The sequence below is a fragment of the Trifolium pratense genome, linkage group LG6 (genome assembly GCF_020283565.1).
Source record: "Trifolium pratense cultivar HEN17-A07 linkage group LG6, ARS_RC_1.1, whole genome shotgun sequence".
NCBI classification, from domain to species: Eukaryota; Viridiplantae; Streptophyta; class Magnoliopsida; order Fabales; family Fabaceae; genus Trifolium; species Trifolium pratense.
The window spans coordinates 32,703,823-32,728,298 of record NC_060064.1 but is presented as its reverse complement, the minus strand read 5'-3'; the positions used below and the strand labels follow the sequence as shown (position 1 = coordinate 32,728,298).

The window sequence follows — 24,476 nt, the reverse complement described above, 5'->3', positions numbered from 1 at the left end:
TAGCAAAATCTACTTATATAACTACAAGTTGATTTAAGTTTATACAGAGATTACCTTGTTATCATTTATAAAAATAACATCTGTAAAAAAAAACTATATTAAAATTACTTCAAATAAAAATAACTATTGAAATAAGTACTACTTCAAATGTGTTTCATTGGTCATTTTAGTCCATAAAATTACTAACAAAAGAGGTACTAGAAATGTATTTGCAATTTTGATACTTCAGGGACTAATATGACGAGTTACACTCCAAGGACTAAAATGGTGGTTTGCCTTGATACAAAATAGTAGCAAGTAATGTCATCCTCAATAAGAGGATAACCTTTCAATAACAAGAATTGTGCATATGAAGATTAAGGATTAGGTAAGACCCTCCTCTTAATTGAGTCAATGATCTCTTTATTCAATATAGACAAAATATGTCTTTATACTCTAAAATACATTATTTGGTACTAACCTTCTAAGTAATTGAACACTATATACACTGCAGATTACTTCTGTTCAAATAATAATACAGTTCCAGCCTCCAGGAATGAATACATATATAATTACATACATTTCATGAATACAAATACAATTATGATCAATTCTAACTTATTATGCTTAGTTAGATTTATTATTCTTTTCCTCATCTTGTTCATGAGCACCGCCGGCAAGCATGCACTCTCTGCAATCAAGTTGTTGGTATAATATCACTATATGGTTCATTGAGATTTGAGAATGAGAATATACATTAAAGCGAAAAATAAATTAAAACACACCAAAGGGGAAACAATGCATATCAATCAAACTCTTGTGCAAAATACCTGAGTCTTCCGCAAAGGCGAGCTAAAGCATCGGATCCAGTTCTATATGCAATATCCTCAACTTTAGCAGCATTAGATAAGGTCATACTATCTGCAAGTACAAACTCGCACAACTCCTTTAATGAATAAGCATCGGTCAACACAGCTGAATGGCCCCCACCAGCAGCTAGTTTCCGAACCTCCCCAACACACCTGCGATGTTGATGGTCCGCGTGTTACAATTTTTTCTTGAAAAAATCACTTTTGAAATTTTTTATATGTTTGCTACAACTCTTAAAAAATATGAGAAACTGAAGTAAAAACTCTAAAAACTGTTTCAAATTAGAAGTTAGAATCCGTAATAAATGGGAAGTGAAACTTTAACATAAACCATATGCAATCATGAAGAAGTTACTTCAGCTAGAAACACATACCAGTCAACTGGTGATGGATACCAAGCATATGTAGTTTTCTCATTGGCCGCCTGACCATAACTATTGTAACCCCATCCGTGTATTCGGCCATCTCTCATACAAATAAGTGTGTGGGAATGTCCACAAGCAACAAGTTGCACGCCTTTTGGAACAACTAAAACTGGAATGTTACGGAAAAACGTCCGAGAGTCATTGGCAACACATGAGAATAATCCAGTGTCAGGACCAAGGCCTAACTGGCCAGATTGACCTCCACCCCAAGCATAAAGTGCTCCTTCCTGAGTTAAAGCACATGTATGTACACCACCGCATGCTGCGTTTTTTATGAAAATACTATCGAGGGAAACCACCCTCCTCGGAATTAACTCTTTACCCCCATACTGAAGTGAAGTATGTCCAAGCTGGCCCATATTTCCAAGCCCCCATGTGTAACTGCAAGTCCAGGGAAGGGACAAATATAAATAGTGATGAAATAATATCACAAGCTAAATTCCATAACTAATCATTTTTTAATATTGCCTATGGATCCCAAATAACATAATGGAACAAAACATTCCTTGAACAGCCTAGTTAAACATATGTATGTGTCCATGTATCAAATGACGACAAGAAACTAAACAGATTTAGAATCTTCTAAAAGGTTATGTTGCACATATTTTAAGCTTAAAGATTTCAACTACTACATAACAAGTCTAATGACCTTATTCAAATGAGCACCACGCTTTAATATGGCTATGTTTGTTTTAAAAATAAAATAAAAACTACTCGGCAGAACCTTGATTGTATATGAATATAATAATCCACATAAAACTAAAACTAAAACTAAAAACGCTTAAAATAAAATATGACACGGTTGGCTCCAGGAATATATATAACTAGAGTTTTATATGTTATAACCAAGCCAAGGGGCAAGGGAATAGAAACTTGCATAATAGATGCAGCATTTCCATTGTATTGTGTCTCTTGACGAAGATTCCCTAACGTGTCATGCGGAAAAGCACATTTCTCAAGCTTAAATTTATAAACATCTCCAACAATAATTTCCTTCATATCACTTACACCTCGCCCTTATCAGAAATGGCTGCTGTGTGGTACTCCCCACATGACACACTGGTAATCTTCACGAGCTCGGGAGCTTCATCAAGGAATTTAGCATAAGAACTTATAATGCGAGCTCCCTGTAGTCCTTCACAGGTAATACCTCGGCCTAGTTGACCATATTCATTGTAGCCTGGTTTATGAAAACAGTAAGAAAACCCTAATAAGTAGTTCGCAAAAACCCTCATTAAAATGATCAAGTTTACGTTCCTACATTCAATGCTGTGTAAACTCATAAGACTCCAACTCCATAAGGGCAAGTGTAGACATAAAATTTACAAATCATGTATGATAACATATTTAGACAGACAGTAGTAAATAAAGAAAGGCAATCGATGAATTACCCCATGCTTGTAGTAGGCCTTCCTCAGACAAAGCAACCACATGGACAGCTCCACAAGACACTTGCTTAATGATCTGTAAGTAATGATATGAATGATGGCAAAATGGAAAGTGAGAGATCAATAAACAGACAGCAAAACGTAAATATTACGATTACTATTGCATCATTTAAAAATTGTGTCCAACTAAGAATGTATAGATACGAGTAAATGTTACATGTATATAGTGGTATATGCTCGAACAACTATACTTACTGTGTTAGGTTCGAAGGCCCCCCAAAACAATCTAGGAAGATTTGATCCCTGGAATATAAAATAAAATGTAAAGTTGAAGAATAATCATATATGACATATTAAGAACATTGCATTAACCCTTAAGAAGCCAATACCTGATTTTGTCCCCACACCCAGAGCCTTCCCGTCGAAACAGTACCATCATTTTCACGAGGTTCTGCAATGCAAGCAGAGCAATGTGCACCACAGGCTACAGATTTTACAAACTCTGACTCTAATTGTTTGACTTTCTTTGGATGTTTCCTTCGCACCTCAGTTCCATCACCAAGTTGACCAAACTCATTAGCCCCTGAGAAATGGGAAACATGCATTAGCCTTTGAGACTTGGCACTTTTATGTTTTCTAGTCATTGTCATTCGTGATATAAAACTATTAATAATAGCAGACAAACTTAAAATTAGAATGGTAAATAAAAAAGGAAAAATCTCTAGCAAGGCTGATTAATTCTTGACCACATAAATTTTATTAAACCCAGACAGCGGCGCGTAAGCGGGATAGCTCATAATGGGTCACTGCTATTTAAATTTTTTATAAATTAAATGTTTTTATATTTTATACCATATACATATAATTCATTTTCTTTTCTGTCGATTATAAGTCTTTTTATGACACAAGTTCTATTTATTAGTATATAATTTATTTACAACTATTATACCTGCCTTTTTCCATTAAAATAAAATGTATACTAAAAAAGTAATATGAGCTCATCAGGCGGTTGATATGTGCCCATTTTAATGATCGAACAGATGGGCCCAAGACAATTTGCTATTCTAAATTCAAAGCAGCAATTGTTTGCCCTAATAACCCCAGCACAGTCACAATGGGTGGGTATGAAACAAAATGGAAAGTGGAAACACCTTATGCCGCAGACAATGCGTCACTTTAGCACCGCATGAGGAGGCTGGGGTCATTGGACTCCGCCACCATGACGAATCTGCACGCGAGAGTTTGCAATTTCAACTGCTGTGCACTAGCCACTACTTTAAAGTTAAAACAGCTCCGCCCTACTAGTCTGCTATAGTAATAGGCAATTGCGCTGTTATAGGACTCTATTGATGACATTGACACATATTGTTGCCTAATAGTAATAAACTATCAAATAAATCAACTCTAATTACAAGAAGGAAAGAACTACAGACAGAACAGAAGATGATCTCTACTGAGTACTGAAAAAAAAAACCACATTCCATATTTGAAGCACTACAATGAGGCATGTTTGTCCTAGAAATATAGAAAGTTCCTGCTAAAGCAATACTCGGTGAGAATATGTCCTACTCCCAAACTTAAATCTATACTTTTACAAGTTATTTTAAAAGCCTTGTGCATAATTGTTTATATTAGAGACAAAATACCAAAATAATCCTTGTTGTGGTTCCAATAACCTAGCTAATCACATGATGGAGACATACTTGCAAGCTCCCGTTAGGGGATTCCGTACCCCATAAGGCAATACTTTTAACTCCTACATCACTCTAATGAAGTAGTATAACTTATAAGTAATTCACTTCAAGATTATACATTTGATATTAAGTTTGACGGAATAACAATCATTGAGAAAAAAACAAAAAACAAAAAACCAGCTCCAACACTATCTAACATAGTTTTTAAATGAATACATGAACGTCGAGTAAAAAAGACAAGAGTTAAAGAAGTCCAAACCCCAAGTGAAAAGTGAGCCATCGGAGGCTATTGCAGCTGTATGCTCGCGACCACAGGCAATATCCAACCAGCGCGTATTGAGACCAGCTGGACATCCAAACAGCTGAGGAGGCAGCTGTTTTGGAATCCTCAACTGATCATCTTCCTCTTTCCTACCTGTCTGCCCGGATTGATTATATCCCCACACATAAATAGCACTCTTCCTTGGAATATCCGCAGCCACGGGTTTGGTGGTCCCAAAAATTGCATCAATATCCATAGATTGTTGACCTTGATATGAAGAGTCCAATAAGTTAAATTTCTTAACTGCAATCAATAATAATAAAAACATGAATTGAATCAATATCCATAGATTGTTGAACTTGAGATTTGCAATGTCCAATTTCTTAAATAGATAGAAAAAAGAAAAAAAAAACAATTGCATCAATTGTTTACCTAGAGATACAAAGCTCAATAAGTTCAATTTCTAAATTTCAATTAATGATAATAAAAACAACAATTACATCAATAACCATAAAATATTAACATTGAAATGCAAGGTTCCTAAGTTCAATCTCTAAATTGCAACAAATAACAACAAAAACTCAAATTGTATTAATATTCATAGATTGTTGAAACTTAAAAGGTTGAATAAGTTGAATCCCTAAATTTCAAACAATGATAATAAAAACACAAACTTTAACAAAGGTTGCATAACACATGATATGAATATGATTAAATATCCCCAAAATAATGAAACCCCAATAAACATTACAATGAGTAGATTAAAATAAAAATAAAATGAAACCCAATTTTAATTTTTGCTTACTTTATCAAGCCAAAATTGAAAGAAAGTTGAAATTTTGGGAAATGGGGTTGGAAGAAATAGGGGGAAAAATGTGTGCAGTAAATTCAAGAGAGAGAGAGAGTTTGAATGAATGAAATGAAATGAAAAGGGATGGACGGAGAGTTGCAGTGAAGAGAGGAGCGAATGGTGTCAAATGCTTTTCTCGGTTCCTCAAAAGGTTACCCACTACTTTGGAATTTCTAAGCCTATAGACCAAAAGACAAACTAATACTTTTTTGAATTTTTATTCGGAAGAAATAAAAAACTTAATAAATTTAATTTATCTATTACTAATATATTAAAGAATTTAATTTATATGCACCGTCGGTCTAAAGATATTTTGCACATGCGTCCAATAATATACAGACACATCATGTATGGTCATTAAAAACACATGATGTGTCACATTCATTAAATGATGTGGCAACGCGTCATTGGATGTATGTGTAAAAAAAAATTACACCGACGGTGCACAACAATTAAACTCTATATTAAAATCGATTATCACCAAATTTATTAATTTATCTTTATTATTTTTAATATTCACTCTGTCCCAAAATAATACTCCCTCCGCATTTGTCAAATTATCAAAAATGGAACATGTCATTCGGCAAATAATATTTCCTCCGTCCCAAAATAATTGTCACGTTTACTGCTGTATACTTGCTGATGCATAATTTTGATCATTAATATTTTTAGTTGTGTATTATTAAAATTATGAAAAATTGGTATTTTGATAGTACTCACTGAGACAAATCTAACAAGATCTCATGTGCTAATATTTATCTTTATACATTAGTAAAAAAATATGGTCAAAATAGTTTGTATGAATAATACACACAATTAAATTGCGATAATAATTTTGAGACGAAGGAAAATAAAGTCAACACATAATAATAATGTAATAAAAACAATACCAATAATAATAATTAATAATAATTTGTTGAAAAATAAAATAAAAATAATTGGAATTATTCATTTTCTCCTTTTTCAACTCTCATAAAATTCAACATCATACACCAACAAATCCAATTCTCTGACAAAGCTTCTGAATTCTGGTTTCTTTTCTCTCTCTTCACATTTTCAGGTTTATAAATCATTCTCACTTTCCCTATTCATTGTGTTCTATTCCAAATTGATCTCCTTTTTCATTGAATTTTGTATGAATTGTTGTTGGCTTGTTTCTGAATCATCATCTGATTTTTTTTTAGGGTAAGGGTGGTTCATTTTCTAGCTTGTTTTAGATCATTTAGAAACTTTTGGGGTTAACTCTAGATTTTCTATGTTTACTTTTATTTATTTATTTATTTATGCAAATTAATATTATCTCTGTATTAAAAATTATAAGTCAGTTTCACACAAATTAAGAAATGTAAAGTATTTTATTTTGTATGGAAAAGAGAAGCTAATCTACAAAATTAAGCATTTCATGTATGCAATTTGGGGTAATAGTTAGGTTTGGATAAACATTTTAATTAAGCGTTTATCATATAAGTGCTTATTTATAAGTTATTTTTAAAACAAAAGATAAAATAAAGTCAAACTGTTTCATATAAGTTTTAAGCTATTTTCATAAGCTATCTTGGAGAGCCTATAGAAATAAGGTGAAAACAACTAATGAACATATCATAAGTTGGTTTTTGAAGCTCTTCCAAACAGTGTGAGAAGTGTTTATGACAGTATATAAGTACAAATAAGTCAATCGAAACAGGAAAGAAAAAAAAAATGTCTGGGGACAGTGAGGAGATAAACATGACTGATGAGCAATGTTTATTCTAGGTAATAAATTGTTCTTCAGCCTTGTAATAGCAATCTTAATTTGATTTGTGTTTTAGAGACATTGCAGATACCGCAGGATCATGACTGACACTAATAGTGCTCACTCCGAAAAGAAACTTATCCGAGTTGACGTTAGTTCTGATACTGTATGTCCATGGTGCTTTGTTGGCAAAAAGAATCTAGACCAAGCCATAGCTAAATCTAAGGATAAATACAACTTTGAGGTCTAACACTCTCTCTTTGGATGCGTGTATTTTGGGGTCTAACTATGTCTGTCATTTCCAATGTTGTCGAATAGCGGGTAATATAGTGTTATAGCTTAGCGGAATTTGATAAAACGTCATTGTTCTGCAATATGCTATTTATTACAGAAGCGTCACTATAACACTATAGCGTAGAGAATTTGAACAAACTGCTATTTTCTGCGATTGACAACATTGGCCATTTTCTGTGCTAAATTCCGTTTAACTGAATTCACAGATAATTTGGCATCCCTTTCAACTCAACCCTGATGCCCCTAAAGAAGGCATTGAAAAGAGGGAGTTTTACAGGAGCAAGTTTGGATCCCAATCAGATAAGATGGAAGCTCGGATGACGGAGGTTTTTATATTGTTAATCACTCTATTAATCACATTTGTTATTGTTGATTGTAAAAATGTTTATATTCATCACATTTGTGAACTTTTAATCTCTGATTATTTCCAATTGGTATGTGACAGATCTTCAAGGTGGTCGGTCTTGCTTATAGTTTGTCCGGACTCACGTAAGATTAAGAGTTTTACAATTCATCAATGAACAAAGTTTATTAATAGTGGAGTATTGTCTAAGGAACATATCCTCTCCGGTGAAAATTTGCTAAAGTGAAATCTCAGTCGCTCATTTATCTTTACCGTATGCGGTCAAAGTCATTAAAAGAAAATTGAGTGGTGAGGATTTTCACCGGATAGAATCTCCTCTGTCTAATTGAGGTTTGACTAACATTGTTTCAATTATCTCACACAGGGGAAACACTATGGACAGCCACAGACTTATATATTTTGCTAGACAGCAGGGTCTTGATAAGCAACATGCTCTAGTTGAAGAACTTGGTCTTGGTTATTTCACCCAGGGAAAATATATTGGTGACCAGTAAGTGCTTTTTTATGTGGTGTGTGACTTTTTCTTTATTGTTATTTAGTCTCTGAATTTATCGAAACTACAAAAAATCCTCAAGTGTGTCTTTTGTTCGTATTGTTATGGCCTAAACTAATTAACGGAAGACACGTTTGATGACTACACTGATTAACAAAAGACAATTATTTAGGGACTATTATTACAATGCGTCACACGTTTAAGAACCAAAGTCACTGTGTACTCACATTTTCTTGCATGACATTTGCATGAAATATCTTCAAATCTAGTTCCTAAAGTAAGATACAGACATTATCGATTTATCCTTTTCAATTTGGATGCAGGAATTTTCTTGTGGAAGCTGCTACCAAGGTTGGTATAGAAGGCGCAGAAGAGTTTCTTAAGAATCCCAACAATGGGCTGAAGGAGGTAATTTTTTTCAATATCACCAGAACTCCTTTATGCTTTATTTAAGTCCATATGATCAATCAAATATGTTTAATGCATGATATTTTGAATTATTAGGCCATTAGATGTTCTGATCTACCTTCCAAATACTTAATGTATTGTCTTCCTCTTTCGATGTCTATAAAAAATTGGCAACATGATCTTTTTAGTTTCTAGGCATTCGCATACATTTTTATCAGTTGTGTAACCGGATATGGATTATATGTAGTCAAGGGATATCGATTATTGGATGAAGATCAGACGGTTCATAATATAATTTCGCCAAAACCAACTTCAAAAATACATCTTTAAATACGAATTCTCTGATATTATTTAACTGCCGAAATCCACGACTTCGTGAATAGACCGTAAAGAATCCGAATCCCCTACCACAATAGATATCATAAGCAATTATCATGTTCCGCGTTATAAATTGAATAACACTGCATCTATGCTGATCTTGTTTTCCATGACTCTACCTAGGTGGAGGATGAGCTTAATGCACACTCAGGAAATATTACAGGAGTTCCATATTATGTGGTAGGTGTACAAATTCATTAGTTTTATTTTAGGAATATAATGATCAGCACTTGGCAGATTGACTTATTTATTCATTTGCCAGATTAATGGGAATCAGAAGTTAAGTGGTGCACAGTCCCGTGAAGGGTTCTTGAGAGCTTTTCAAGCTGCTACAAGTTGAATTTCAGCACTACAAAGTTTCTAATTCTATTGTCTTATATTACAATATTACAATGATACTATAGAAATAAGAAGCTAGTGTCATGTTGCATTATATAAGTGGTCTAGCGCAAGCGGTGGATGCGCACTGAGTTTTGTAAACTCCATGCTATCGAATTCGATTCCTAATCATCAATAATAAAATGAATGACTTTGCTATTTATAAATGTGTTTGGATGAGTGTTTTATAAATGTAATTTCAAGTAAAGTTCATTTTGTAAAATTGAATTCGAAATGAATTCTCTTCTGATGTTTTTGTACTCTAAAAGAAAATTGAATGTAAATTTTCAGCTTAACCAAAAAAACCATTACTTTAAAATCAAATTGAGGTTTGAAGGTAATTTTGAAACCATAAATGTTTTTTACACATATTGACATCATACTCGGATTATATTATCATTATCGTCTCCCACCTCGAATGAAAAACACATTAGCGCAGAATGTATTTTATACGGTGTCAAGCTTTTGTGTCAAAATAATTTCCTATGAAATAGTAGTAACCAAACATATATATTTTACAAAATTTCATTTAACAGGAGGATTATATGTTTGGAGAAAAACCATACAGTGTATGGAGTTTCTTATTCTATTATCAATGTGATAAGAACCAAATAAATCAAGTTCTTTTTATACTCATTATTTTTGCAACTAAAGTAAAATGAAATATTATTTGAATTTTTCAAGTAAATTCTTGAATGTAAATACAGATGGTTCCCAAATTTGGGTGTGCAATATGTTTCACTCAAAATACAACAGTCTTCTTGCCTTCATAAGGCAATACTCGAAGCTCACAATAAGATTTGATAGCCTTAGAAAGGCATTGTTTCTCGAGGTTTTCCGATTTCTGCACAAAGCTCTGCAAGTTATCTCTATGTGAAACTCTCTCAACCTGCAAATGAGATTCAACCATATTAGCCTCACATAAATATTATCAAGACCAAAATTGAGACCGTCAATTAACTCTGTTTGGATACAGCACTTATAGAATAAAAGCTTATGATCAACTCAAATCAGATCAACATTATCAATCTTGCCTTATTACAAAGGTGGCAAGGAAATGTAAACAACAGAGAAACATGTATGGAAAATTGTGTTTACCATTTGTTCAATTATAGGTCCAGCGTCAAGTTCTTCAGTCACGAAGTGACTTGTTGCCCCGATTAGTTTAACACCTGCCTCAAAGGCCTGCCAAATAATACAGCATATTAAACACATACAAGAATGTGAAAATAAATCAGAAAGAACACATAACGAAGGGCTAAAAGTGGCAATGGCAACAGTTAGTATGTTTGGATTAGTAGTGAGTTTGACAAGATCGCAATGGCATCGTAATTTTGTCGAAGCTCTACAGTGTGACATTTGTCAAAATTGCGTTGGTATACCGTAATTCTGTCAAACTCGCTATTAATCCAAGCATGCACTTAATATATGAAAATGCGGGAAAACCAACCTGTTTAGATGGATGACCACCCTTGAATGATGGCAACAGACCATGGTGAATGTTAATTACGTCATTCCCATAGCTCCTTAGAAAGTTTCCGGATAGTATCTTTACATATAAATCAATGCTGTTAAGTATCAATAGTTCAATACAATCAAATATTAACATTGGTATACAATACATAAAAATGCTTCCAAGATTACAATTAAGTTGTAGAAGCAGAGTAGACTGGATGAGCCATTTTCCAAAAATCATCAAAATATTAAGAATAAGTTCAATTACAATAATCATATTCTTTCAAATATTAAAATTCTGCTCCCTCCGTTCCTTTTCAACTGTTGTTAATGAAATGTTGTAGAAGAACTACAAAGGAGCTGAGATACTGATAACATGCAGAAAACACGAATTGTAATGAGTAACCTACCTGCATATATCTTGCAAGTACTAAGAAATCAGTATTCTGAACCAGCTCCAATATCTCCCCTTCTCTTTTATTTTCTTTGGTCGTGCTTAAACAATGATATGGAACACCATGTCTTTCGAGAAAACGAATCACGTGGGTGTTTGAATCTCTATGATGGTTACTGATCAATACATCATATAAGACGATTAAAAACTGAAAAAACCATATAAAAAGAGTCATAAGTCAATTTTGTAGTATAATTTCTGAAATTTTACCTAATTACACAAGTGATATCCACCGGAAGTCTTCCGTCCTGCCATCCGTGTAATAAATCAACCAAGCAGTGGTCCTGCAACAAGTTAAAGAAGGGTTCAACAAATATCTATCTAAATTCGTCGAAGTAATAATACCGCACAGTTACACGATGTAATCAATCTCTGTCATTGATTCAAGATCCGATGACTTAGATTATTTATTCAATAAATCAAAATATTAAATGATCTCCACCATCAATTTAGATTGAACAACCGAGATCAGTAACTACGTCAAGGTTACTAGATGGACTCTATTTCCATCTATGTATATGTCTGTGTAACATGACAACAGTGATAATAATTCCCACCTGCTTTGATGCCAGGACAGCTATTTTATATTTCGGATCGAGAGCTGGCACCCTCACAACAGATCTCGTTGCATTGAATGTTTGTGAAAGCTTTAGGAAATCCTCCTCCATCTGCACCCGTGGCCATTTAACAGGATCAAAAACAAAATCACTGCAATGATCAACACAAGTCAATGCAGTTGTAGTCATTGTTTCCGTAGACTCATTCAAATCGCTGACTAATTTTCCCTTGCAAGTTGCATGTATTTGTGTTCAGATCTGATTTTTTTTAACTATGCATTGGATTATGAAGCTCAGTTCAAGCACTCACACTAAGATCAATTGGAGTATTGGACAACAAAGCATGTTAAAACATACAAAAATTCTATATCTTTAACTTTTTCATTACATATATAAGCCTTAAAGAACATTTATGTATCTCAAGAAGGCGATATCTATTGTGCAAATGCCAATTAGGGGGTTCACTAAGCAAAACATTTTTTTACCATTAGATCATACAATTCCAACAAATCTAATTGCACAACCTCTACACCAAATCCTCTTCTTCTCCTTCTCCCACACTTTCCCTCACTCTCCCACCCTTAGGTTGTCCCATCGCTATACACACAAAGTCACAACCCTTTCTTTTCAAACTCTATCTTGCTTTTGAAACTCGAGCAGTGAATCAAGAGTGATGAGTCGTTGCTTATCAAAAAAAAAAGAGTGATGAAGTCGTATGGCAACGTTCCAGCATGGTGATTTAAGGTTTTTGGTGTTATCTTGTATGTATTTGTAGTTCCTTCTGGTGCATTTCATTTATGGTCCAAGAAAGGTTGTCTAGTAGACAGTAGTAGTTTGTAGGTGTGTTTAAGACAACAGTGTGCCCAGTGACCTTCAAGGAATAATTTGGATCGTTATGACCTTTTATCAGGCTATTTCCCTCTTTGATACTAGCAAATTTGACATAGGAAAGATATAATTATGAGATCCAAACGATGTTGTGTATTTAAGGAAGTTAACAGGATTGCAACAGTTTTTGCATAAAACAATGGTGAAGTCGAAGGAGAGAGAAAATGAGACCTATATGGCGGGACTTAACTATTAATGGTGAAAAAAACTTATACATGAGACAAAGACATTTATCACTCGTTCAACATAGAATTAGCCTCTGAAGAATCATAAATCTATTTTAATTGAGAAGCTTGTATAAGCTAGGAACCTAATCCAAATTGAGCCAGAGTAAATGATGTTAAGAATGATCCCTAAGAACTAACTTGAAATCAAATCAAAAGTACTTAAGAGGCAGGAGGGGTGGTTACATTAAGGCTCCGTGTAGATAAACAACTTAATTAAGCACTCATCATAAAAGTGCTTATGTATAAGCTATTTCTATAATAGAATATAAAATCAAATCAACTTTTTTTCATATAAGCTATAAGTTTTTTTCATAAGCTAACCTAAAACGCTTATGGAAATAAGCTGAAAACAGCTAATAGACATGTCATAAGTTGTTTCCTTCCATAAACTCTTCCAAATAAGCTCATATAAGTCAATCCAAACAGGTACTAAACATTACTAATAGAAATCCAACAACATTGATTATGTTTGCATGACATGATATAAAAAACAAGAGAATGAATAAAAGATTTTACCTTCTTGAGTAAAAGACATGTTTATTTTGAGGAACAAAAACATCAGCAGCTAAAATGTTTCCACCTCTAGAAGCAATACAATCAGATAACTTAGCAACAATTCCAACAGCATCCTGTTAACATCACAAAAAAACACAAAAATTCAATTTCCATTTTTCCAAATAATTGAAGAAACCCATTTTCAAATTCAATAATGGGGTATCAAAAAATCATTCCTTTACGAGTTTTCAATAGTAAAAAGCATGGAATGAGAGTGAGTGAGTGAGTGAGTGAGTGAGTTACTTACAGGGCAATGAAAGACGTGGATTCCATGGCTAAGTGATGGTGATGGTAACGGTGAATCTATGGATTTGAAAGAAATGTTTCTGATCTTGTTGTTGCTGGTTAATCCCAAAAAAATTTGGGATGCTTTTCTCACCACCATTCTCTTTCAACCACAAGAAATTATTATAGATGAAATGTTACAGGAAACATAACACAGAAAAATAATGAAAATGAAAACGCTGAGATCTGGTTTCCGATGATAAAATCGGTGGTTGAGGTTATGGCGTTGAGAAAGGTGAGTCTGAGAAATAACAGGAAAATGAGAGGGAAAGGGATAAGTTGGAAGAAAAATGGTGATTCAATGATAGGCAGAGGATTTGCTGTTATGTTTAGTTATTAGTTATAAAGTGGATGGGGTAAATAATAATAATAATAATAATAATAATAATAATAATAATAATAATAATAATAATAATAATAATAATAATAATAATAATAATAATAATAATAATAATAATAATAATAATAATAATAATAATAATAATAATAATAATAATAATAATAATAATAATAATAATAATAATAATAATAATAATAATAATAATAATAATAATAATAATAATAATAATAATAATAATAATAATAATAATAATAATAATAATAATAATAATAATAATAATAATAATAATAATAATAATAATAATAATAATAATAATAATAATAATAATAATAATAATAATAATAATAATAATAATAATAATAATAATAATAATAATAATAATAATAATAATAATAATAATAATAATAATAATAATAATAATAATAATAATAATAATAATAATAATAATAATAATAATAATAATAATAATAATAATAATAATAATAATAATAATAATAATAATAATAATAATAATAATAATAATAATAATAATAATAATAATAATAATAATAATAATAATAATAATAATAATAATAATAATAATAATAATAATAATAATAATAATAATAATAATAATAATAATAATAATAATAATAATAATAATAATAATAATAATAATAATAATAATAATAATAATAATAATAATAATAATAATAATAATAATAATAATAATAATAATAATAATAATAATAATAATAATAATAATAATAATAATAATAATAATAATAATAATAATAATAATAATAATAATAATAATAATAATAATAATAATAATAATAATAATAATAATAATAATAATAATAATAATAATAATAATAATAATAATAATAATAATAATAATAATAATAATAATAATAATAATAATAATAATAATAATAATAATAATAATAATAATAATAATAATAATAATAATAATAATAATAATAATAATAATAATAATAATAATAATAATAATAATAATAATAATAATAATAATAATAATAATAATAATAATAAAAACATTGTAAAAAAAAAGTAATAAAAAAAGGGATAGAACTTGAATTTAATGATGTTGAAAATGACACAGTTTTCACACAGCAGGTCTCTGTCTGATTTAAAATTGGGTTTAAGTGGGAGAAAATGCAAGAAAGATAGAGACAAATTAGCAGTGTTTTAAAAATTGAACCGATCATCTAATCGATGACGGTATTGGATCACTGGTTCATTGGTCGACACTGGGTTACTGGTCGAACCGCATGACTAAATCGGATAAAACCATATAACTCGGTTGAATAAACTGATCTCTATAACCAAACTATATGGGTATTAAACTGGATGATTCGGTCTCTAAAAAAATTATGACGGTCTCTAAAAAAGAATGTCTTATTTTTAAGGTGGACTTTGAGAAATCCTATCATTCGGTTGATTGGGGATTCCTTGAATATATGCTACAAAGGTGTGGTTTTTGCGAAAAGTGGATTGGTCGGATGAGGGTGTGTGTTTTTGTCGAAAACTTGTCGGTGCTTGTGAATGGCTCCCCTACACCGAAAATTAATACTCAACGAGGACTTAAGCAAGAGGATCCCTTGGCCCCGTTTTTGTTCTTGTTAGTGGTAGAAGGTTTTAGTGGAGTGATGCGGAAGGCGGTGAATTTGAATCTCTTTAAAGGTTTCACCATTGGGGAGGAACCGATTGTGATTTCTCATCTCCAATATGTGGATGACACCTTATGTATAGGGGAAGCATCGGTGGAAAATCTTTGGACCTTAAAAGCTATCCTTAGAGGTTTTGAACTGGCTTCCGGGCTTAAAGTTAATTTTTGGAAAAGTGGCTTATGAGGTGTTAATGTGTCTACAACTTTCTTAGAGATGGCGTGTATTTTTCTTAATTGTAAGCTTGGCACAATTCCGTTTAAGTATCTCGGGCTTCTGATCGGGGCAAATCCTAAAAGCATGTCTACTTGGGAACCTCTTTTGGATCATCTCCGCAATAGGTTGTTTTCTTGGAGAAATAAACACATTAGTCTTGGAGGAAGGATAGTAATGATAAATGCAGTTTTGAATGCTATACCCATTTTTTATCTATCTCTCTTGAAGATGCCGGTAAAAGTTTGGAAGAAAGTGGTGCGAATTCAAATGGAGTTTTTATGGGGTGGAGTGAGAGGAGGAAATAAGGTTAGATGGGTGAAGTGGTTGGTGGTGTGCAACAAAAAGAGTCAAGGAGGCTTATGAGTGAGAGATGTGAAAATTGTAAATATAAGTCTTCTAGCTAAATGGCGGTGGCGTCTTCTCCTTCTGAGGGCACTTTGGAAGGATGTTCTAGTGGCTAAATAAGGAAGTCACATTCTCTATAATGTTGATTGGACTAATGCTAGTATCCTGTATATGGCGTCAAAATGGTGGAAGGGTATCTCCTTAGGTAAGGTGGTGGTGTCCAAGAATTGGTTTATGGAATCGGTGGTCCGAAAATTGGGAAATGGTAGCTCCACTTTTTTTTGGACGACCAAGTGGATTTGAGATGCACCCTTCTTGGTGTTTTTCCCTCGGTTGTTCTCCCTCTCAAATCAAAGAGATAGAATGGTAGAAGATTTGTGTGATCATTTAGGGGAAAGTCGGTCTTGGTCTTTTTCTTGGCGAAGGAATCTATTCCAATGGGAGGAAGATCTTGTAGCTCGGTTAGGTGAACTCTTGGAAACAATGAATTTTTCTTTGGAGGATGACAAGTGAATTTAGGTGCCGGAACCGACGGGGGTTTTCTCGGTACATTCATCTTATAATTATCTTTTAGAAGCTCTCCGGCCCGAAAATGAGGTGGAAGAAGAGGCAATGGTGGTGTTTGAGCAAATTTGGGAAAGTCCGGCGCCTTCAAAGGTAATAGAGTTTTCGTGGCAACTTCTTCATGATAGGATACCTACTAGAAGTAATCTTGAGATTAGAGGACTTTTAGGAAGGGACATACCATGGGAGTGTGTGGGATGTGTTGGAAGAGTTGAATCTTCTCTTTACCTCTTTTGCATTGTCCAAGTGCATTGAAGGTGTGGTATGACCTTTTTAGTTGGCTTGGGGTGAGGATTGTGATCCCTCCATCGTTGTTCACTCTTTTTGAGGTGTTGAGGGGAGCGGCTAGAATGCGAAGGCGCACAAGGCTACTTGATGATATGGCATGCAACACTTTGGTCCATTTGGAAGGCGAGAAATAGCTCAATTTTTGCAAATGGCTCTTTTGCCCCAAAAGAGATTGTTGATAATATTAAAGTTATGACTTGGAAATGGAGTTTGGCTAGATTGAAAGTGTCTCTTGTGAATGGACATGAGACCCCGGGTATTGTCTTCAACGCCAATGATTTTAAGGGGTGGCTTTTTCTTGTCAGTTTGCATGGCTTGTGTATGGGACTAATTTTTTTTTCATGCTTCTAGCTAGTTGTTGTTCCTATGTTAGTGGGGTGTTTTATTTTTTTTTTGGATCTTTGTAGCAGTCCTTGTTGGATGTGCTAGTGGATTCTTTTGTTCTTGTACTGCTTTGGCTCCTCATGTACTTCTTGTTATTGAGGAAGCTTTAATAAATTTTGCCGATTCAAAAAAAAAAAAAAACTACGACGCTTTGTTAGAAGTGTCAGTTCTATACTCATATATTAAATGCAACACTTTTGACAATATTCAATTTGTTTCTAAAAAAGGTTGTCAGAATCTAGTTTTTACGTCAACCGTTTTGGCTAAGTAAAATCGAAACGTAGATTCAACTTGTAAACTCGTATATTGTATATATTTTAACTTATTTAATTTTGAACGTAATATGAAATTAATAATTTTATTTTTAATTTAGAAATTTAAGTGTTATAATATTAAATAAAGAAAATATGACAAAATTAATATATTATTAATTTTAAATAAAAATAAATTTTAAATATTGGATAATTCATACTTAATTGATTGTCTCTTATTCTCATTAATTAAATATGACTATATATAGTCATGCATTTCAATAACAAATAACTCAACAACTATATTCTCATCAATATATGTTGTAAAAAAATCATGTCTCTAATTTTTTTTACGTATTAAATATGACTTTTTAAATCATACCTTACATATCATGTGAGATTGAATATTATATATGATTGAAATAAAAAATAATTGTATATTTTAAAGCATATGGTTTTATTTGATTTTTACAAAACTCCAATTATACTATGTATTTTTTTATTACAATATTTATGTATATATTATTTATCAAATAACTTATTATATTTAAATTCCCACATTCTTATCCCAACTGACAGAAATGTCGAAATTGCTTGGTTAGACGTCATTTCGTCAATCTACCAAAAAAACTTATTGTATTTAAATAATTGCATAAAATTTTGCAATATTATATTATTTTATCAAAATATAATAATTACTTATTTGTTTTTGTTTTTCACTTGTTTTCATCTATTCTTTTTTTCATTTTGTTTTATTTTTATTACATAATCACTTGTTATTGTTTTTCACTTGTTATCAAAAACATTTGCATCTAAAAAATGCCAATCGTGTTCCTAATTCTATATCTGACTGAGATATTTGAATGCATGGTATGTATATGGAGGATATATAAGTAATCATAACAAAGGGATGCATGAAAGTGCATGGTACTAATACACTATGAAGCACATGTACCGGACAGGACATTGACACATCGACACCGATATAAATTTGAAAAAATGACATAATTCAATGCAATCATGAGTGTCAATGAATTATGTCATTTTTTCGGTTTGCATTGAACTTAGTTGATTATGTAATTTTTCATGCAATGTAACTCAATTTGTGTTCTGTTTTAGAATTTGAACAAGTCTCTCAACAACCGCAAAACAAATCAACAAAGAAAAAATGACATATACAACACATGAACTTAGTTTGAGTTTGCCAAAAATCTTAAAACATAAATACAACATATAAACTTAGATTGAGTTACGTACCCGGTTTCTTTGTTGATTTGTTTTGCGGTTGTTGAGAGACTTGTTCAAATTCTAAAACAGAACACAAATTGAGTTACATTTCATGAAAAACATACTAAAAAAGCCCCAATTGAAACCCTAAATTAACCAAACAGCATGAACTATATACACCGAATCTATCTATGAAATCAACAATGACAAGAAAGATAGATTGAAATTGAGGGATTCGATTCTGAAGCATGAAGTGGAAATTAAAGAGAAAGAAAAATACCTTGAGTTGAGAAAGCGCGAAGAAGAAAAACGCGCGAAAATATTCATGATCAGAGAAAGTGTGTGTATATTAATATTACTTTTTCTCATCCCTTATATAAGATGAGTTTTACTTTTTAGATTCATGAGATGATTTATGTATTTGGTCCATTTTTTAGACCAAATACATCAAATATTCTATAAACTTAAAAAGTAAATTTTTAAGTATTTTTTATTACAAAAGAAAAATTTAAAGACGTTAATTTAGCGTAGAGAATAATCTTTTATACAACTTAGTAAATTAGAAAAAGCCGATTACACAGACAAGCACGAAAGTGTCCGTCTGGCCACTAGTCTATTACTAATATATTAAAATCGATTACCACTAAAGTTACTAATTTATTCTTATTACTTTTAACCACGTTGCAAGTTTTATATCATTCATTATAATTTCACTAAAAAAATAATAATAAATATATATAGAAAGAATGTAAGATAAATACAAAAAAAAAATGATATACTTAAAAATAGAAACAAAAATACTCAATAATCTATTAAAAGAAAAAAGATGATAAAAAAAGTCACTAAAAACAAAATTATAGAAAAAATAAAATAAATATGCATAAAGTTAGGAATATAGAAATAGAAACATAAACAATATTTTTCATAAAATAAAATAAAATAAACAATATACTCTTTTTTTAATAAGCTAGAGTAGTAGCAGAGAGCTACAACCCCCAAAATATATAAATAGAATGAGACACTAAATACACAACGAAGGGATTAGACCAAAACCTCCCTATAAATTGATAAACCTAAAATAAAAATATACTATTAACTATTAATAATAATAATAATAATACAATAAAGTTAATTACTGATGACAGTCAATTATAAGCGATATGATTGAATAATGACATAACAATATATTTTTTCGAAAGTGTTCCTCCCTAACAGGAAAATGAGAGGGAAAGGGATAAGTTGGAAGAAAAATGGTGATTGAAACCAAATGTTTTCGGTGGTGATTGACGCCAAACTTGGTAGGGAGGAACACTGTTCGATCTCCGCAATTGTATTTGGGAGGAGACTGAAACCACCTGATACCAGAATTCGCCCCGAACTCTGGATTACTAGGGCCCCCTTCCCCTATGAACCAGAGTGTGAAAAAAAAATGGTGAATGAATGATAGAAAAAAAGGGTAGAAAAATGGTTAGTGATAAAGTGGGATAGTACACCTAGTTGGTCTAGAATTCCGGTGGTGATTGACGTTGGACTTATAAGAAAAATTACGATTCGATCATCTGCAACTAACTGCGATCGGAAGAAGGCTAAAACCACTGCGAATGGAGGGCATTGAAAAGAACCGACCCGTAAACGGATACTGGTGGTGGAAATAAAAAAGTGGGATATTGCATATCTAAATAATAAGTGGGAGATTTCGAGTTTAACATCTAATCCAACATGTAAGTTTAATTTTTTTTTGGTAAATAGTTTAATAGCTAAAAATTTACTTTTTAGAGATAATAAGTAGTAGATTGTAAGTTCAAACTCTTTTTTTTGGTTACAAGATTGTAAGTTCAAACTCTAATCCTACGGATTGAGATTCACTGCAGTCCAAATTTCCTGCGGTTCCCAAAGTTTACACATAAAACTACCCCTTTTTTTTTTTGTTAAAATTATATCTTCTCTCTCCCATAAAAAAAATCCCCTCTCTCACAAAATGTATTACTGCACCTTTACTGCAGTATTTTCAACTGCAGGAAATCCAAACCGCTAATCCTACATATAAAATGTAATATCTTTATTAATTGAGTTATATTTACCAAACATGTATGTTTATATATTATTTAATAAAAAAACTATATTTTTTTAGAATTAAATAACACTTTTAAAAAGTTGATCTTTAAATAAAAAACTGTGTTCTGAATTTGAAAAAATATTTTATTTAAAAGATATACTTTTATTTAATAAGATTATAAAATTTGAACAAACATCAGACACATAATATATTGCATAAGATAGAAGAAATAAAATACTAAACACACATAATATATTACATAAGTTATAATAGTCAATAAAGATTTTACATGTAGCATGAGATAGAAGATAAAAAAAAAAAAAAAAACTAAACTTAGTAGCATTTGTTCAGCTAAAACATATAAAAACATAATGAAAACTTAAACAAACCAAAGTACAGTACATATTAGGGAATGCACCCTTGGCATGTGGTGATCAAGATAAGTAGTATACTAAGTCACTCGTATAAAATGAAGGATATGTAGTAATTTATTTGCATTGCTCCTTTGCATTATATTGGTGGATATTTTACAAAGTTTGCCCAATGTAGGAAAAGGTAATTTAGTCTTCTTTTGAATGAACATGTTTAGAATTCAAATAAACTTCATGTTTACATTTTCTTTACTTAGGTAATCTCAATCTAGATATGAAAATGCAGCCAAATTGACTTTAAACTGAAAGTTGTCTGCAATATTCAGATATTTAACATGTCTCTAGGTTGCCATGCAGACAAGGTTGGACTGGAGGTATTCGTCCAGGGACTGGACGAGCTTTAAAAAGATTGAACTAACCATATATGTGGCCTAATGAAACTCAACATTGCTATTTTATTGTTGCAATGTAGGGATTTTCAATGCCACATGAACTGAAGTAACTTAATTACATGTTCTCTAGTGTACTCAGTTAAAAATTAAACTGATGATATTCACATGTAATTCAAAGAATAACCTTACAAATCATATGCCATGGCCTCTGACTTTCATGGCATTAATAGAAGGAAGGCTACAATGTTCTGAGACCAATTTTGGTACACCATCAACTAAAAAGTCTAAGACCGCCATTACTACTCTAGGGATCCTCATTGTGTAAATTGATTATCATGATATTCTTAATATCTGTTGCAACCCACAATGATGGATTCAAGAAGATGAGAGTAATTTGATGTAATTCAAAATCTAGTTTATACTAGTACTGAAGATTAATAATAAGAAACATGCAGAATTTGTTCTTCAAAAAAGAAACATTATACACACAAACACATGATTGTATCAGGACTTCTTTAGTAACTGCCTGCTGATCTTCCTTTTAAAAGCCTTGGCCTTTTTCTTGTCCCTCTTTAAACAAGAAGCCTTGACAAGAGCCTCTCTATTCTCGCTAGCTTCCTGGATATATTTCTGCAATATGTCATCATCTTTGGGTTTCCCCTCCTTGCGTAACCTTGCAAACGCGAACAATCTATCAATGCACAAATTGTGTTCGTCTTTGGTCATGCCACTTTTACACTGTAGGTTTGCATATTGTCAATAAAAATTAAAATAAGCACAAAGAATTAAAAACTGTAATAAAGGCCCAATAAACTTAGTTGAGACTTTGAGAAAAACTTACTTTTTTCTTATCAAGTCTCATCCTAACCCTAGCATCATATTTGTCCATTTTTGCAATGCGCTCCGGACTCAATTCTGTTTTGAAGAAAAGAGAAAGCAAATGAAAGTATGAGATCATTGGAATATGGCAGAAAGCTATAAAAAAAAAGAGACACAAACTAGAAAACAGGAAAGAAGATAATAGAGAATGAAATATCAACATAAACATAACCAAGATCATAGGCTTCAAATGTCAAAAATATAAGAGGAAATTACAATCACCTCCGTTAACATCTTTTAAATGACACATACATCTCCTCTAGTTTTAAAATAAAACCTAACCTCCATAAATTTTTATAAATAGATAGACACCTCCGTTACTCATTTAACACCATTAACTCTCCATTTAAATACACAATTGCAGAACTTTCAACTGTACCTCTCTTTGAACATTCATCGCAGTCTTCTTCCTAACAGTAGCTAAACAAAGTTAACGACGACAAAGGAGGTTAATGGTTTTATGAAAATAGAGGGCATGTAAGAGACATTAAAAGAAGTCTCAGGGAGGGAGGTCACTGTAATTTGCTCAAAATATAAATAATCATAATAGAGGGAAGAAGTGCATAGTACTACTAATACAACAACATATAAACTTAATTTGAATTTCTAAAAAATCTTATAATGTAAATACCTATGAAGCCCACTGATACTTATGATTACACTGGATTATGTCATTTTTTCAAATTATTACCGCGTGTTAGTGTCCGTGTCGTTTCCGGTGTCTGTGTCCGTGCTTTATAGGTAAATACAAATATAAATAATCATAACAGAGGGAAGAAGTGCATAGTACTACTAATACAACATATAAACTTAATTTGAATTTCTAAAAAATCTTATAATGTAAATGCCTATGAAGCCCAGACACCGATACTTATGATTACACTGGATTATGTCATTTTTTCAAATTATTTATATTTTTTCAAAATATAAATAATCATAACAGAGGGAAGAAGTGCATAGTACTACTAATACAACATATAAACTTAATTTGAATTTCTAAAAAATCTTATAATGTAAATGCCTATGAAGCCCAGACACCGATACTTATGATTACACTGGATTATGTCATTTTTTCAAATTATTACCGCGTGTTAGTGTCCGTGTCGTTTCCGGTGTCTGTGTCCATGCTTTATAGGTAAATACAACCAAGATAATAGAGAATAAAATAGCAACATAAACATACATAACATAACCAAGATCATATGGTTCAAAATCCAGAAATATAAATAATCATAAAAGAGGGAAACTCAAACTATTAATACAACACATAAACTTAGTTTGAGTTTGCTAAAAATCTTAACATGAATATAACCAAAATAATAGGAAATTAAATAGTACAATATAACTATGATCATATGGTTCAAGAGTAAAAAAATATATAAATACAACATCTTAGATTGAGTTACGTTTCGTACCCGGTTTCTTTGTTGGTTTCTTCTTTTTTGATTTGTAGTACATTGTCACAAGACTTGTTCAAATTCTAAAAGAGAACACAAATTCAGTTTAATTTCATGAAAAAACATATATAATAAAAAAAGCCTCAGTTGAAACCCTAAAT

General features: G+C 31.6%; 4 protein-coding genes across 7 annotated transcripts; 1 reads left to right on the top strand and 3 right to left on the bottom strand.

Moving 5' to 3' along the window:
- Positions 1–341: 341 nt before the first annotated feature.
- LOC123890588 (probable E3 ubiquitin-protein ligase HERC4) lies at positions 342–5,636 on the bottom strand. 2 transcript variants are annotated; one of them, XM_045940226.1, is made up of 9 exons: positions 5,423–5,636; positions 4,615–4,884; positions 3,051–3,244; positions 2,917–2,964; positions 2,665–2,737; positions 2,282–2,453; positions 1,223–1,654; positions 810–1,001; positions 342–670 (listed from the first exon to the last, which is right to left on the bottom strand). In XM_045940226.1, exons 2-9 carry the CDS (start codon positions 4,871–4,873, stop codon positions 607–609), a joined length of 1,434 nt encoding a protein of 477 aa, XP_045796182.1. In that variant the 5' UTR covers positions 4,874–4,884; positions 5,423–5,636; the 3' UTR covers positions 342–606. The 2 variants fall into 2 exon arrangements, with proteins under 2 accessions (XP_045796182.1, XP_045796183.1); XM_045940227.1 differs by having other exon boundaries at positions 4,615–4,920; positions 5,424–5,636.
- Positions 5,637–6,377: 741 nt separating this feature from the next.
- On the top strand, positions 6,378–9,681 carry LOC123892717 (uncharacterized protein YwbO). 3 transcript variants are annotated; one of them, XM_045942573.1, is made up of 8 exons: positions 6,378–6,527; positions 7,276–7,443; positions 7,700–7,819; positions 7,939–7,982; positions 8,222–8,347; positions 8,674–8,758; positions 9,260–9,316; positions 9,399–9,681. In XM_045942573.1, exons 2-8 carry the CDS (start codon positions 7,300–7,302, stop codon positions 9,474–9,476), a joined length of 654 nt encoding a protein of 217 aa, XP_045798529.1. In that variant the 5' UTR covers positions 6,378–6,527; positions 7,276–7,299; the 3' UTR covers positions 9,477–9,681. The 3 variants fall into 3 exon arrangements, with proteins under 3 accessions (XP_045798529.1, XP_045798531.1, XP_045798528.1); XM_045942575.1 differs by having other exon boundaries at positions 6,425–6,527; positions 7,287–7,443; XM_045942572.1 differs by lacking the exon at positions 6,378–6,527 and adding an exon at positions 6,548–6,652 and having other exon boundaries at positions 7,287–7,443.
- A 472-nt stretch (positions 9,682–10,153) lies between these two features.
- On the bottom strand, positions 10,154–14,251 carry LOC123892670 (formyltetrahydrofolate deformylase 1, mitochondrial-like). Its single transcript, XM_045942518.1, has 8 exons — positions 13,898–14,251; positions 13,612–13,724; positions 11,981–12,131; positions 11,634–11,707; positions 11,380–11,539; positions 10,965–11,063; positions 10,613–10,699; positions 10,154–10,403 (listed from the first exon to the last, which is right to left on the bottom strand). The coding sequence occupies exons 1-8, from the start codon at positions 14,033–14,035 to the stop codon at positions 10,257–10,259; spliced, it is 969 nt and encodes a 322-aa protein (XP_045798474.1). The 5' UTR covers positions 14,036–14,251; the 3' UTR covers positions 10,154–10,256.
- A 7,979-nt stretch (positions 14,252–22,230) lies between these two features.
- LOC123892588 lies at positions 22,231–22,998 on the bottom strand. Its single transcript, XM_045942409.1, has 2 exons — positions 22,881–22,998; positions 22,231–22,777 (listed from the first exon to the last, which is right to left on the bottom strand). The coding sequence occupies exons 1-2, from the start codon at positions 22,995–22,997 to the stop codon at positions 22,544–22,546; spliced, it is 351 nt and encodes a 116-aa protein (XP_045798365.1). The 5' UTR covers position 22,998; the 3' UTR covers positions 22,231–22,543.
- Positions 22,999–24,476: the final 1,478 nt, after the last annotated feature.